At 39.9% G+C, this 17,094-nt stretch overlaps 2 protein-coding genes across 3 annotated transcripts in view; one reads left to right on the forward strand and one right to left on the reverse strand.

Moving 5' to 3' along the window:
- The window catches only part of LOC134610965 (uncharacterized), an 82,382-nt gene extending 78,336 nt beyond the window's left edge, over positions 1-4,046 (reverse strand). The window contains exon 1 of one of the 2 annotated variants that reach the window (XM_063454389.1): positions 3,963-4,046. Coding sequence is in view for 1 of the 2 variants with exons in the window: in XM_063454388.1 (XP_063310458.1) it covers positions 3,873-3,912 (40 nt within the window). In the remaining variant the exon portion in view is untranslated. The other variant, XM_063454388.1, reaches the window with a different exon arrangement.
- A 78-nt stretch (positions 4,047-4,124) lies between these two features.
- PUS1 (pseudouridine synthase 1) lies at positions 4,125-15,430 on the forward strand. Its single transcript, XM_063457025.1, has 6 exons — positions 4,125-4,287; positions 4,686-4,918; positions 5,582-5,719; positions 6,932-7,034; positions 12,649-13,337; positions 15,203-15,430. Exons 2-6 carry the CDS (start codon positions 4,700-4,702, stop codon positions 15,251-15,253), a joined length of 1,200 nt encoding a protein of 399 aa, XP_063313095.1. The 5' UTR covers positions 4,125-4,287; positions 4,686-4,699; the 3' UTR covers positions 15,254-15,430.
- Positions 15,431-17,094: the final 1,664 nt, after the last annotated feature.

Raw genomic sequence — 17,094 nt, forward strand, 5'->3', positions numbered from 1 at the left:
AGCTACCCTGGTTTCTCTGCTACCATTACCTTGGCTTATTTCCCATTTCTGTGATTTTTGTTGACCTTGGTTTCTCTTTTATAGCTACCAGACAGTCACTGGGGGTGTTTCTGGAATCAAAACGGACCTTTGGTCCATTATCTGATGCTGGATGTCCTCAAACTCTGCATGAGGACTTCCAGCGTCTGATTTTCCCCATAGGAAAGCATTAAAGGAACACTATAGTGCCGGGAAAACAAACTTGTTTTCCTAGCACTATAGGGTTATTAGGTCCCCCCTCCCTCTGAGCACCCCCCCCGCTGGGCTGAAGGGGTTAAAACCCATTTAGTCACTTCCCTTAATCCAGCGCTGGGCTCCCTCTGCGCTGGTGACCTCTCCTCCCCCTGCCGATATCAGCACCCGAGTGGAGCCGAATGCATATGCGCGGCCAGAGGCACGCGCATTCAAGCCGCCCATAGGAAAGCATTACTTAATGCTTTCCATTGGATGTCCAGCATTAGTTCAATGCGATTTTCACACAGAGAATTGCGGAAGCAACCTCTAGTGGCTGTCAGGAAGACAGTCACGAGAGGCTGGATAAACCCTCAAAGTTAACATAGCAGTTTCTCTGAAATTGCTATGTTTTCAGCTGCAGGGTTAAAACTAGAGGGACCTGGCACCCAGACCACTTCATTGAGCAGAAGTGGTCTGGGTGCCTATAGTGGTCCTTTAAAATATTGATTTCTTAATTTTGGGTTAAAAAAATAGGGTTTGTTTTATACATGGAGGTGTCTTGTACACGGAAAAAAAAATACGGTATTTCCTCTCCTTCTTGTCCCATGCTTGGTTTCCCATGGCTTCTCAAGTACAATCCACGTATTGATTGGGTTAAGGGAGAGATACTAGAATGGAGTGATGAATGTAGACATAAGTGTATTCAACCCGTTTCTAAGATATTGGGCATGGTGAATGAGCCTACTGCTACTCCTCTTTCTACTGATGTGCCTTTCCCATATTTGGAGGTAAAAGAAGTGTTTAACACAGTACATTCTGATGTTTTACCTCCTCACAGAACTTACGATTGCTCCATTGATTTGTTTCCTGGTACCGTACCCCCTAAGGGTGGTGTATATACCTTATGCCCTCAAGAAAGCAAAATCATAGAGGAATACCTAAACGAGTCCTTGTCTAAAGGTCACATACCAAGGTTTTTACCAAACTCGACCTTAGAAGTGCTTATAATTTGGTGAGGAGAAAGGAGGGACATGAGTGGAAAAAGGCTTTCAATACTAGAAATTGGCATAACAAGTACTTAGTCATGCCTTTTGGCTTATGTAGTGCCCTAGCTGTGTTTCAGGATCTTATAAATGATGTGCTTAGAGAATTAATGTATTATTTTGTATTGGTGTATCGCGACGATATACTCATATATTCTGCTGATCTATACTCACCATGGGCATGTAAAACAAGTTTTACAAACTTTACTAAAAAATGGGTTATACTGTAAACTTGAAAAGCGCCTGTTTGATCAGACAGTGGGTCAGTTCCTGGGTTACATGATTTCAGCTTCTGTTTTCCAAATGGCCCCTACCCATTGGACTGAAAGCTATTCAGCATTTTTATAGGCTTTGCTAATTATTATAGTAGGTTCATAAAGGGGTTCTCTACTGTTTAACCCTCATTACTAACACGTAAGGATGTAAACTGTCACATATATTTAAAAGAAGCAAAAGAAGCATTTAATAATCTCAAGACCTTGTTTGCTTCTGCTCCCATACTAGTGCACCCTGATACCACAAACCTTTTATTCTAGGAGGTTGATGTCTCTGAAACCGAGGTAGGTGCTGTTCTTTCTCAGAGGGAAAGACAGGACACCCATTTGCACCCTTGTGGGTTTTTCTCCAGAAAGCTGTTGCCAGCAGAACGGAATTATGATATTGGCAACAAAGAACAGTCAGCCATTATCCTGGCCTTAAAGGTATGCCAACATCTTTTGGAGGGTTCTAAAGATCAACATTTGATCATCATTGATCACAAGAATCTGGCTTACATAGGAGAGGCCAAGAGGTTATCTTCCAGACAAGCCAGATGGTCTCTGTTCTTGTCTTGTTTCAATTACATGATTACATACAGACCAGGCACAAGAAAAGTGAAAGCAATATGATTCCAAGGAGGAAAAGGAGCTAGAGATGTCCCCTATCATATCCCCTGAATGCATTATTGCCTCAACTGTTTTTATGTTATCTTCACCTCTCCTTAGTGCCTCAACTGTTTTTATGTTATCTTCACCTCTCCTTAGTGCCATTGCGACAGCTCAGACGCAGGCTACCAGCGACAAACCACATGGTAAATACCATACCAGTTAAGGAAAGAAAGGAAATATTAAGGGTGTTTTATGATAACATAACAGCTGGGCTGTATCAGCAAAACGATATCCGGTGTCACTAGAACATTTTGGTGGCTTTCTCTTAAAGGGGATATAAGAGAATATCTTATGACATGCACTGTTTGTGCCGTTTCCATAGTTCCATATAGACAGCAATGTGGTTTGCTACAACCACTACCTATAACTCATGTTCCATGGTCTCATCTAGCTATGGACATTATTGTTGAGCTTCCAGTGTCTAAAGGTTTTAACACCATACTAATGGTCATAGACCATTTCTCTAAGATGGCGCATTTCATTCCACTACAAGAAGCTGCCCACCGTCCTGGAACTCGTACACATATTCATAAAGGATGTATTCAGGTTACATGGTATTCCACTGAATATTGTGCCAGACAGGGGTTCTCAATTTGTGTCTAGATTTTGGAGGGCTTTCAGCAAGCAATTGGGTACAGTTATCGTTCTCCTTATCCTATCATCCTCAGAATAACAGTGCGGCTGAAAAAGTTACCAGTCCCTGGAACAATACTTACATTGCTTCATCAATAGCACTCGAGAGAACTGATCTGATTTGTTACCATGGGATGAGTGTGCTAGGAACAATACCACTCATGATTCCTCAGGACACTTGGACTCAAGTTCATGCTGCCTTAAACAATGCTGCTGCTCATTTTAAATTTCAGGCCGAAAAGCAGCGTAATGCAACACCTGTGTACCAGGTTGGTGACAAAGTCTGGCTTTCATCGCGGCATATCAAGTTGAAGGTGCCCTCTATGAAGTGTGCACCCAAGTACATAGGTCCTTTTCGTGTCATTCGCAAGATCAACCCTCTTTCCTACTCTTTTGCCCTTGTGCTGCACGGATATACAACTTGAAACTTTTTTTTTTTTTATTTGGGGCACCTTGGAATTTTTTTTAAATATAATAAGCCGGAAACTTTATCTTGAAGAATTTTAATTGTCCCTAATACTTTCTATGGGCCGTCTGGGGGACCACGATGAGCACTAGCAGAGAGGCCTATCTGTGTGAATGACATTACAGTAATACTGCTGTGTAACTACTAATACTACATTATCATGTAGCAATACTGTAACGTTATAAGCTATAGACTGTAAGCTTATTTGAGCAGGGTCCTCTTCAACCTATCGTTCCTTTAAGTTTTCTTGTAAATTGTCCTATTTATAGTTAAATCCCCCCTTTTATAACATTGTAAAGCGCTACAGAATCTGTTGGCAGTATATTAATGGCACTAATAAGAATAATAATAACCAAGAGAGAAAGGCCGAGCTGTACCAACATGAAAATATAAACTATTTCTGGTTTACATTTGCACAAATATTCAGCACAAAATTTTGGATCGGGAACAATTTTTTGCACTAAAAAAAAAAAAACAACAAAAAACTAGAGGTGCCATTGTATGTGACAGGAGTCTGCTGCTGGGTAAAGACAGCAATACCAGCTCCATGCCCTCCATGCCCCCTCTATCAGCCATGGCAGCCAGCCTTACCTTCCACGGTCTCTCCCCATTCAGCCCTATGACAAGGCATGGGGAGCAATGAATACACAAAACACCCCAAACCCGGGAGGCAGAGCTCACCTGGGACCTCTGGTAACGGTACTCCCGCCAGCACGAGCACTGCCGTCAGTTGGCAGCCGGCTGGTAATAAACGGCCCCAGCATTCTGTGCTGCCAACTGACTGGAGTCCTCGCGCCCACAGTTATGCGCTCTTCGCCTTCCCTATACACACACACAGAGCACAGTCTAGCTACGCCCACAGACACCGAGCCGCGTTTCCGCGTGTATTGGCCCTGCCGAGCATCCGTAGTGGTTCTGTCCTGGACTCCTGCTTCTCCCACGTGTTGAAGCCGGATGCAGAGTGCTCGCAGGACAGAGCCACGCTGAGGATACAGTGTCTGCCCAGGTCAGAGCCGCCGTGCTACTATTTACATAGTGTACTTTATCCACGCTGTGCATGGTAACAGCCTTCAGCAATATATTGTAACCATGTGCTCAGAGCCTGCTATGCGGCTGTTTAACTCTAAACCGTGCCTGCCTCCCTTAGCTGCTTGGTATAAACATTTAAATCTAGCATGCCTTATAATTGTAGGCATGTTATCTGTCAGTATATGTTCATTGTATCAAGAAAACAGTATCATCAATTCTTCTACAGTAACTTTGACGTGAGATATGTCATTAAACATCAGTTTCATGTAGGAAGTTGAAGGGGTGATGGTTTAAATTACCTGCAAGGAAGTGTGAAGTACAGCATACACCTGTGTTTTAACATTTAGTTAATGTTTTCTATACCTCTTGTTGCAGTCACCCTTTATCTTATGGCTGCTGCACCTAATAAAGATGGTTTGTCTCAGCCCCCTGATACTAAAGAGACAAGAAAGGCATGTGCCCTCCAAGAGGAGCCTGGGGCTGTGGAGGAAAATGGACACACTGCCAAAAGATTTAAACCTGACCATGAGGAACAGAGCAAAAAAACGCCGAAAAGGAAGGTGGTCCTACTAATGGCCTATTCAGGGAAAGGTTATCATGGAATGCAGGTAAGAGTTCTGTTTTTGGGTATAATACTACTATGCTTTGGAAATTCAGGAAGTAGAAAAGAAAGGAAAGCAGAATAATAAGTTATAGTGCAATGATAAATCTGTATTTATACAGCTATACTCAATTCTTTGCTTGTTAAACATATTTTATGCAGCATTCACACACAATGCAAATCCCCACCTTCCCAGACAAGCTGTTTATTGTGAAGCTGCCATCATCTTAAACACCTCCACAGAGGTAATGCTATGTAATTGCTTCCAAGTACTTAAATATATGCTCCATAAACTTCTGCTTTGCCAGGGTTTATGAGTATGCTCCTCTTCTGCTCAAGACAAAGCTCACTTTGGATGCTGTAAAGCCTGGGTAGTTGCAAAGTTAGGTACTTTAAAATCTGAGATTTTTATTTTCATTGCCTTAAAATGCATTCTGAGTACCAGAGCAACAGTCCCTGTCTCTGCAGTCTTGCAATGTAAAACCAAGAAATGGCTAGTTTCCTTAGAAAGTTCCTTTAGACTTAGAACATACCCAGTGGAGCAGTTGGATTGTGTCTTGTATAGTGCAATATGTGTTCATAGTCAAAGTATTCTGTTGAACCTCCTTGTATCGCACTGATTTGAACTACAAACACAGCCCTATTCTGATGATTATACTGTGCCCTTCAGAGAAATGTGGGATCCTCCCAGTTCAAAACAATTGAAGATGAACTAGTCCAGGCACTTGTAGGGGCTGGCTGTATCCCAGAGAATCATGCTGAAGAAATGAAAAAGATGTCTTTTCAGCGGTGTGCTCGGACAGACAAGGTAAGCAATCTTTAAACTGTATGTACTTGGACATTTAATGGCAAGGCTTCAAGGGACACACAAAGCACTATAGCAGGTGTAGGCAACCTTCAGCAATCCATATGTTGTAGTAGACTACATCTCTATTGCTTTATCAGTATGGCTGTAAGAGAATTATGGGAGATGTAGTCCAGAACATCTGGAGAGCCAAAGGTTGCCGTCCCCTGCACTATAGCAATCTATGCGTATTGCATAGTAGAGCAGCTTCTTGTATCTATGCACCTGCAGTGATTTCCATGGTAGAGGGGAAATATTACTACTTCTATGCTCGCACACGCTGTACAAGTCCTTGCATCCCCGGAGCAGCAGCTGTTTTATATAAAAAATATATATATATATATATATATATTCCAATGTAATAAGGTGCACTCACAGGACTTTTTTCAAAGACTTACTTTATTTTTAAGAAGTGAATTCCATGTGAAAAAAATATCAAATCGACGTTTCGACCCCTATAGGGTCTTTTTCAAGATCAATGAAGATCATTGATCTTGAAAAAGACCCTATAGGGGTCGAAACGTCGATTTGATATTTTTTTCACATGGAATTCACTTCTTAAAAATAAAGTAAGTCTTTGAAAAAAGTCCTGTGAGTGCACCTTATTACATTGGAATATTTACACGGACGCTGAGGTCAGCACCCAGGCAAGAACATTGAGAAATATTTGTTTAAAAAGGGTGAGTGCCAAGTTTATCTCCATATATATATATATATATATATATATATATATATATATATATATATATATATATATATATATATATATATATATATATTTTAATGATATTCACACAAACCAGAATACATGTTTTGTCATTCCTTCTAGCTCCCCTCATGTCCTAATTGTCATTGTCAGAATGTGATATTCATGTAGTGTTACTTGAGATCTACTGATAAACAATGCAGAAATCATAATATAGCTCAGAAGTGTGGATTTTTCCCCCAGTGTAACATATTGCAAAAAAAACCTGATACACATAAACCTACCATCTCACAAACCCTGACCTTAGTAAATCTGGCAAGATGAAAATATGCACTCATAATAAGTGAATTGACTACAGGTTAGAGATAAGTATTTCAACCATCCACATATATCAAGTATACTTTTCTGAATCTGAATAGTGAATTCTAAAGGCAAGTGTTTGTCTCACTGGATTGTAATATCTCTCTCAGGGTGTTTCGGCTGCAGGGCAAGTGGTGTCATTAAAGATCTGGTTGATAGACAACGTAGTAGAAAAGATTAATGAACACCTTCCATCACACATCAGGATTTTGGGTAATTGTATATTTATGCATGATTCTCTCTTGTTTTATAAAGTATTTTCTATTTATCTATCAGAACTACACTTCAAATAAAAAAATATATCTATCAGAGCTGAACAGTAACCTAGCATATTGCTTGTACTTGACCACATGTATGTACTAGTTCATATTGTTATCTCTAGATGTATCCGTTCTAAGTTCCATAAACAACAGGTCTGAGCTGACTCCTAAATTCTACACAAATTTGTACCACCCTGAAATAAACATTGACATTTATATATAATTTAAAGGCTGTTTACGGTTCATTTAAGGGGACAGTCTAAAAACCATGTCTACTACAGTTTATTATAATTATGGTGCTAGCGATATGTGCCTTTTTAAATCCTCATGGATTTGGAAGATATTTGAATTATTATTATTCAATGACTATTGTCATTCAGCCTGTTAGAATATTCTATTTTAAAAATATTTTATAAAAATTACCAAAAAAAGAGAACATTTTTAAATATGGAAATCAATATTTTGGCACATTGTCCCCTTGATTGGTTTAAAGCTAAGAGTTACTATTTTAACTCTAGTCCCTGGAGCACGTTTGTTAGCTATTTATATTGCACACATTAATCACAACCAATTTATAAAAATATAATTTATTGTGACAATAAATAATATGTAACATGCATGATAATCGGTGAATATTTAGTATAACAATAGGCATAAAATATGACAAAATTATGGCAGCCATGACAACAACAGAGATAATTTCTAGATCACTTGTCTTATAGTGATGGGTTAGCAGTCCACTCAGAAATTATCTACCAGTCGGGGTCAGTATAATTGGCAAGTAACAGTACAGATTTTCAATACACATGAATAATCAATAGGCTATTAGGAACAATATTCCATCACCTATCAATTCATTTCTAAAAGAATTATACTAATTTATATCTTGTCTAGAACTTAATTGACATATCAATATAGATCAGAAAAATGTATACAGAACAAAGCCATTAACTTATATTAGCAGTTCAGATAAAATTAACAGTTACGTTCACTGCTTTCTGAATTCTCACACAGTAAACACTTAAACCATTATAACCAAATTACAATGTTTCATCTTACGCAAATAGTCAAATTAAAGCGGCACTGTCATGGCCGAATCCCTTTTTTTTAAAAAAAATTTTTTTTTTTTTTTTTACCCGCCTCCACTACGTGTAACTGACCCCCTAGTTACCCCCAAATGCCCCTGAGCCCCCCATATTACCTCTTTTTTTAATCTTTTCTGCCCCGATCTTTATTCAGGGCGCCACCATCTTTGTGTGGGTAGATGAAGTCCCTGTGGGACACGTCATCTGCCCACACTAGAGAGCATTGTGAGATTCCCGCACATGCCCAGTGAAACACTTGGACATGTGAACAGGAATTTCATCTATTCATTCATTTATCAGACAGACAAATGAATAGAAAAATCAGACGAACAAACTGAGTATCAGTGTTCGTTTGTTTGTTCAGTTTATTACAAGGAGGGAGCTACCGGCGTGCAGCTCCCTCCTTGTAATATGTAACTATAGAAGCAGCAGGGAGCAGTGCTCCCCGGCACCTCCTAAAACCCCCATGTCCCCCCTCACTCTATGGGGGTCAATATGACTCCCATAATAGCACAAGGGAGATTAAAATATCCCGAATGCCCCTACTCGCTATACCGCGAGAAGGGGTATGTCTACTAAACAATAAGGGAGGGGTACCTACTGTCCTCCCCCGGCCCCAACCCCTGAGTGGTGGGTAGGGGCCCTAAAAAACAATAAGGCCTACTGTCCTCCCCCCCGGCCCCCACCCCTGAGCGGTGGCTGGGGGCCCTAAATAAAAATCCTACTGTCCTCCCCCCCACCCAAATAAAACTATCCCCTACCTACCCCCCTCACCCTAAAAATAGTGAGGGGGGAATAAAATAACTAACCTGTAAACAAAAATTAAACTTACCATTCGACGTCTTCTTTTTTTCTAAAATCTTCATTTTTCAGCACCAAAAAAGGCCAAATAAAAAGCCATCATACCCGTCAAACTTAAAATAAAATAAAAAACCCGAGCGCAAAAAAAATATCCTGACGAAAAAGAAAAAACCCGACGCTAAAAAAATTAATCCATCTTCACCCATGGAGGGCTCCGCGCAGACTGAGCTCTGCAGGGCGGAGGAAGGCTTATAAAGCCTTGCCCCGCCCTGCAATTAGGCTAAGCACACGCTGTTTAAAATGACACAGAGCACTGTGATTGCATGGATTTCAAGCCACACAATCAGAGTGCTGTGTGTCATTTTACACAGCGTGGGAAAGTTCTTTGGAATTTTCCCACGCTGTGTAAAATGACACAGAGCACTCTGATTGGCTTAAACCAACCAATTGTGATTTATAGCCCCCCCCATTGTTATTTAGGGCCCCCACCCATCGCCCATGGGTGGGGGCCGGGGGGAGGACAATAGGTTAGTAGTTTTTTTTGTTTTTTTTAAACAGTGAGCAGCCACAGGCTGCTCACTGTTTAATAGACATGCCCCTACTCGCGGTATAGCGAGTAGGGGCTGAATTTACTTATACTAAGTAATCTTTACTTAGTATTAGTAAATTTGGCTGAAAGACCAATTTAGGTCTTTCAGCCTTTTAGTAGATAACTCCCTAATTCCCACAGTATCAGGGAGCTATCTACTAAGCGGCTGCAAGATGCAGCCACAGCATGAATAGGATCGGAGTTTCATTCTTTCTAATGAAATTGCGATCCGAGCAAAGTCCCGAATTGCATCCTAACACGAATGGAGAAACTCTTCTCATTCTGTTAGGATGCAATTCGGCAGTTTTCCGGCGTTCTAAGTGACAGGACGTTCGGCAATACTGACAGGAAGCATCGTGGGAACTAAGGATTGTGGGAAAATTGCTCTGACCAGCGGAAATGAAGCACACTTTGCTCCTCCGCTGGTCAGAGCTGGTCAAGCGGAGGAAACCTCCATAAGGCAAAGAGTCCCTACTTTGGCTTATGATTTTAAAGAAAACTAAAGAAGACCGGAAGAAAAGAACAGATCCTGAGAGAGGGGGAGAAGAGGAAGAGATTGAGGAAAGGTAAGTTCGGCATGACAGTGCCGCTTTAACTATTCTTTACCATCCAATAACCATAAGAAAATCCTAAGTCTTAAAATTGCTTTACTAGTTATCTAACACTAATTACAACTCATTGCAATCTCTTGGTATCTGATACAATATTAAAATTTATCCCTGAATTACTAAGTATGTGTCTAATATCTCTGGCTAATAGCTTGATGTGCTAAACTTGGCAAATTACCAGCAAATTAATATAATTCCTTAATTTTAGCTGCAGTCTGAAATCCTGAATTATATTATTCCCTTTTAGCTAATTGTGATTCCAAAATGTTGAAATCTGATCAGCATTATCCAGGTATATTTAGTTTTTAGTAAAATTTAAGTTAAACCCATATATAATTACCAATCTTGTAGAATATCTGTTGCTGTTCCGGATGAAATAATCCAATGGATATATGAATGTGAGCTAAGAGTCTTTAAAGATAGAATATAGTATGAGAATAGCAAAGTTAGAGCAGTTATGCAAAAAATAAATAAATCCAGAATTAGTCTGGCTAACAAAGAAATTCTCAGTCCCAAGAATTCACGATGGAAAAGATAGGTGTGCCTTCAAAAGTGTTGAGTATCTATTCGCAAGAGTGTATGTATGTCTTTGATTTTTGTTTTCCTTTTCAACAAGTGTGTGTTTTTACTTTTAAGGAATTCTCTCATCTCTATTTTGCATGTCAACCTTTTAAAGTGATCAATGGAATCAGATGGGTGTACACTATTATGAGTGCTGAACTCATCCTAGTGGTTAGTTGTATCGATAATAACCAATAGATGGCGTAGTTATTTCATGATTATTTTCATCACTATTTCCAATAACTACTTTGTTCTAAGGGGCTAATTAAAATACATTACACAAATTACGTGGAAAACTGTTATCTTTATAGATGGCTGTCAAGTTTCAAAGAGTGTGCTTACTTTTTAACAGACAGAAAGGTAGTAGTATCGTAATTTTAAGTAGCTGGAATAGTTTCAACTTACAATAAGACTTTGTAGATATCTCCATTAAACATAGACTCCCTCTTAATTTGAATTGCTGGTAAGGAGTATGTCTCATGGGCAATTCTTATCTGATTCTGCATTACAGGTTCACTAACCATCCATTGTGTTAGACTACGTGTTGCTGATAATGTCTTAACCCCTTAAGGACACATGACATGTGTGACATGTCATGATTCCCTTTTATTCCAGAAGTTTGGTCCTTAAGGGGTTAAAGGGATCCTATAGTGCCAGGGAAAAAAAAACAGTTTTCATGGCACAATAGGCTCCTGGAGGGCCCTCTCCTTTTGAGGCTCAAGGAGTTAAAACCCCTTCAGCCACTTACCTGAATCCAGCGCCGATGTCCCTCGGTACTGGGTCAGGCTTTGGCCACGCTCCTCCCCCGCCGACGTCGGCTAGCGGGGGAGGCCTAATGCGCATTATTCAATGCTTTCCTATGGGGGAAAATCTGACTGGAGGTCTGTGAGATAACAGGCCACAGAGGGCAGACTTAGCGCTCCAATGTAAATATTGCGGTTCTCTGGAAAAGGGTCACAGCACCCAGACTACTTGAATTATCTGAAGTGGTCTGGGTGCCTACAGTGTCCCTTTTACATATGTTTATATATTTAATACACACAAAGTTAGTGTTAGAATTTAATGATAATGAAATATTTTCAAATTAGTATTTTAAATATAAGAATTTAAAGAGTATTATTATAATGTATAACTAAACTTAATTATATTGTAAGCTTGGCCTTCTTCTCAAACCCCTCCACCCATCCTCCTTTCTAATACTTAAATTTTTATGTGCAGTGTAGGGCTGTAAAAGATGGAGACTTATCCACATTCTAAGGCTTTTACGATATGTACTGCAAATAAGAGACACAATTCTTTTCTCTTTTCACTAAATAAATAGTGTTTAAGAGAGGAAAAAAATGTCTCTTACTTTCTGCTACTACCAAGCAAAATATAGTCAGATTTGCTAAACCGTGACTTGTCATATATTGATTGTGTGACAAGCTATGAAAATATTTGGAATATATATATATATATATATATATATATATATATATATATATATATATAATTGGATGTGAGGCATTCTCATGCCTCCCTAAAGTAAATTTCCACAGCTCCTGCAAGTAGAGGAATCCAACTTAAATGGTGTAAGCAAGTAGGGGGTGTGTGTGTATATATATATAATTATATATATCCCTACTTGCTTACACCATTTAAGTTGGATTCCTCTACTTGCAGGAGCTGTGGAAATTTACTTTAGGGAGGCATGAGAATGCCTCACATCCAATTATAATATCCGGGTGAACAGTAATGGAGGATGTAGTCTGGGTACTAGAGGAAATACATCAACATCTTATGAGGCCTTAAGATAAAGCAGTTGGGCCAGGTTTCTAACACTATAAGAATTGGAACAAGCTTTATTTTTTTGCATTTCTTTGATCAAGCAAATCTAAAACACACTAAATAACATAAAAACCTATATCCTGTTTTTGGTTTTAGGATTAAAGAGGGTGACGGGACGTTTCAACTCAAAGAACTCATGTGACGCTCGCACTTATTCATACACTCTGCCAACCTTTGCCTTCTTGCACAAGGACCATGAAACACAAGAAGACAGCTTTCGGCTGAGCCAGGAAACCCTGGGCAGGGTTAATGAGCTGCTTGCTCTTTACAAGGGCACCCACAATTTCCACAACTTTACCTCTCAGAAGGGACCATGGGACCCCAGCGCGAAACGTTACATCATGGAGATGCATTGTGAGCCACCTTTCCAGCAAGGTGGTTTAGAGCTTGCTGTAATTAAGGTGAAAGGACAGAGCTTCATGATGCATCAAATTCGCAAGATGATTGGTTTGGTTATTGCAGTGGTAAAAGGCTATGCTCCCATGTCCGTCATTGAGCGTAGCTGGGAAGAAGAAAAAGTAGACATACCAAAAGCACCTGGTTTAGGCCTAGTATTGGAAAAGGTTCACTTTGAGAAGTACAATAGACGTTTTGGTAATGATGGACTCCATGAATCCTTGGATTGGGCAGAAGAAGAATCTAAAATTGAGTCATTTAAGAAAGAGCATATTTACCCCACCATCATACAAACCGAAATACAGGAAAAGTCAATGTCCACTTGGCTTACCACATTGCCCATACATGACTATGATGCGTCGTCAACACAGAACACAGGCAACCACAAGGTAATGTTAATCTTTGTTTCCCAAAATGTAGGTTTTAGTATATAATTTTGACAACATATAACAATTGGTTCATTCCTTCTGTGTTTCTGCTCTGGTGCTCATAGAGTTCTGTAATATCTTGGGTTGTACCATTTGGGAACCCCTGATATATACCATATTGAAAGCCTGCATTAGTGCATATGATGCAAGGCGTACCCTTGCGCCATTCCGGGTAAATAATATTGCATCGGTCTACACTCCTACCTGGGTCCCGCCAGGCATGGTGGATCCTGTTTTGCCAGGTGATGCACATCCAGCTTTTGCACAGCTGCAGAAACAGAATGATGATACAGTTGGCCATTGATTGGCCAGCTGATTGCTGTCAGACAATTGACATTAGCCTGGCAGAAGCTTTTGTTTTCAGGCTGGCGAATGATGCTGCCGGAGGTGGAATTACACCTACAACAGCAACTTTGTATGTGCAGTATTTCGTAGAAAAATGTTGTACATACAGACATAAAGCAACATGACCACTTCACAAAACTGAACTGGCTATGAAGCCTGAAGGCACACTCCTTCAGAAGAGTGGAAAGGCAGGCACTCTCTAGCCGAGGTAAGCAAAAAACTCTCTAGCCTAGGCAAACCTTCTGTTAAACTTGTGAAGCCAATTTGTGGCTGAGCTGAGCAGAATCTGCCTGCTTCCTTTGCTTCAGGCTCTTCCTTCTGCCCAGAGGTGGAACTAATGAACAAAAAGCTGTTTTTCTAACAGGCTCAGTCATACAGGCACACAGTCAGATTTTTAAACAGCTGCAAGTTGATGTGGCAAACTTATGGTTCACGTGCCACTGGAGAGGTCACTTTGTGCCTGCTGTGGCAAGCATGCCATACGTTCTCCATCACTGGTATAAGGGATGTAATGAGTGTGTGCAGGTGATAAAGTGTGTGTGTGTGTGTGTTTATGGAATCCATTGTGTTTGTTTGTGAATTTGGGTGGTTGGATGGATATGTATATTATTTATTTTTTTAATTACCCAATAGTTTCCCCTCCTTCTTGGCTTCTTACCTCTAGCCAGGGAGAGGGGACAGAACAATACAAGGTGGTACTTGATGACTGTAGCCTACACCTCTGACGAGTGCAGACCTCTCTGTGATGGTGAAACGTTTCCATGATAACCCGTGGCAATGATCGAATAGGCCTGGGCTCTTAAAATGATTACTCTATCTGCACCCAGCAGACTGAGCGTCTTCTAGGCTTCCTCCTCCAACAAAATAAGCCTTCACGGAGTGCCCTCTATCACTGCTACTGATGTGCTATCTACCAGTCAGCTGTCTGAGAGCGACTGGTAAACTGGTCGACCATTTGACCACTCAAACTTTAGGGAGCCTGCAAATTATGGTAAATATTTAGTTCTCTACACTCCTGCAGGGGAAGCTTAATGTTTGTGGCACAGGTGGGTTAACTTGCTTGTGGCTGCTTTACACTGACATTTTTGGAGTATAATTTTCCACAGCCATTTTAAAGTAAAGAATATTGAATTGGTGCGTATTCAGTACTGGGAACTGGGACACCATGCAGGGGAATTGCTTGTCCTCCCCTGATGAAAGAAAGCATGAACTTGGAAAATAAAAATTTTAAACCTGTTCTAGTTATTACTGCTGTAGATAAGAGTTTATTGCAACTTTTACTGCTCAATGTTTAAACTGCATTGTTTATTTAATGGTAATTTTCATATTTACAAGCACTTTATTGTACTCCTTATCATTGGCCATTATCAGGAATTGCTGATGAATACGCAACCTTTAAAATGACGGTTTCCTGTATCTGGTTTCTGAACTGAAACGTCTTTTTAATTATTAAAAATTTTTTTTTTCTATCTTTCGTTTAGGGTGAAGCTGCAGTACAAGCTGTTAGCGATGAAGAGGGAGGCTCTGACTAAACATCAAAGACTGATGAATAAGATAATCTGCCCTTGAATGAAAAGGCTGTTGTGATAGCTACAAGACTATAAACTGTCTGCATGAAAATATACACCTCTCCAATGCACAGTACTACTGGTCTTGTGAACAGAGGGTTTTTTTTTTTTTTGGACCTACTACACATGAAAGAAATTGTCCCACCCCCAAACACCCACAACATTTTTTTTTTTTTTTTTGTAAAGGTCTCAAATATCATCTTTGTGATACAAACTGGCACTGGACAAATGCATGGAAGTAAGAGGGTTTCCATTTTTTTATTTTTTTTTGGTTAGGTCATTTAAGTTTTCATTAGACCAAAATTAGCATTATAGCATGAAATGATTCAGAAATATAAAAAATCTTACTGAGCATCTGCATATAAATTACTCTTTATAAGTAAAATGGCACATAACATTAGAAACTAACCTTTGATGTATGAGTCCTAGTTTTTCGATAATCCTTAGCATTTCTATACCACACCTACTTTTCGCATTTACATACAATTAAGAATGCATGCTCTTCTCGATTTTGCCCTATGCCTCTATATATGCCAAGTTGGTGTGTGTGACAGAAAAGAAAGCACAGATGTGTTGTGTAGGCAAATTGTTCTCATTTGGAAAAACATGCTTATGGTCACTCCTTGACTATTTAAAAGAAGGAAAAGAAAATTGTCGCCCTTGAAATGTGACTTGCAGGAATTCTAAGAAATGGAAAGGCAAAATGTCTGATAACTTTGTTAAAGGACTCAATTTGTCCATAGACCATTGGTTAACTTATGAAGAATCTTCCTTTGAGTAGGAGGATACATTTTGTGTTACAAGGTGTACTCCGAAAGACTGCATAAACTTTTAAACCTATGTCACAAGAATTTTAAACTTTCTCCAATCTCAATTTAAATGTATGTGCCTCTTTCTACAGCAAATTAGAATGTACATCACTGAGCTGCTATACAAATAAGACTGCAAAATCGCACAGAAATTGCCATATTTCTGCAGAATATTTTGTTTCAATAAAAATGAAATGTTTTTACATATGCATTCTATTTCTTAGTAAAATATAAGTTTGTTTCCATTTCTATGATTGCTTAGAAACGTTTAGTGCAAAAGTGATTTGCTACTTGAACTCAATGGAAGGAATTCAGCTCTTAAGATTTAGAATTGTTACTAAATGTCAAGCCTATTAAAGGGGCACTATAAGCACCTCCCCACCCAAAAAAAGGTTCTTAATTGAGGGCTTTTGGTGTATAGACCCTTCAGTCTAATTGCTCAATTGTCAACAATTTAGGAGTTAAATAGCTTTGTTTATGCAGCCTTAGACACACTTCCACTGCATGTGACCTACACACTTCCTGTCTGTTTAATTTACAATTTCTAACTCCTGCTCTTTAACCCCTTAACGACGAGTGACGGACGAGATCCGTCACTCAGGGGAATGCGTTAATGACGAGTGACGGACCTCGTCCGTCACCCGTTAAAATTAACCCCAGATCGCCGCGATCGTGGGGTTAATGGTGCTCCGGTCTGCCTCTGCATTAGAGGCAGACCGGGAGCACCGGATCGGGCTGTCCCAGTACATGTGCCCGCTCTGACAGCATGTCTGAGCGGGCACATGTGCTCTGTATACTCACCTCCGCCTCCCTGCACTTCCGGGTTCAGTGTGAAGTGCAGGGAGACGGATCAGTGTTGATCCTGCCCCCTGGTGACAAAACAATAAAGTTTATTTCAAATCCCACCCCCCTTTACCCCGCCTTTACCCATTTTAATAAAAAATAAGAAATGGTATGGCTTTATGGGGTATTTGGATTATATAGCCTGGTAAAATA

The sequence above is a fragment of the Pelobates fuscus genome, chromosome 5 (assembly GCF_036172605.1).
Source record: "Pelobates fuscus isolate aPelFus1 chromosome 5, aPelFus1.pri, whole genome shotgun sequence".
NCBI lineage: Eukaryota > Metazoa > Chordata > Amphibia > Anura > Pelobatidae > Pelobates > Pelobates fuscus.

Excerpts from the sequence above, each read along its gene's own strand:
- PUS1 (XM_063457025.1), top strand. The coding sequence starts at position 4,700 with ATGGCTGCTGCACCTAATAAAGATGGTTTGTCTCAGCCCCCTGATACT. Across the intron at positions 4,919-5,581 it reads AAGGTTATCATGGAATGCAG|AGAAATGTGGGATCCTCCCA; the intron begins GTAAGAGTTCTG and ends TGTGCCCTTCAG. Across the intron at positions 7,035-12,648 it reads ATCACACATCAGGATTTTGG|GATTAAAGAGGGTGACGGGA; the intron begins GTAATTGTATAT and ends TTTTGGTTTTAG.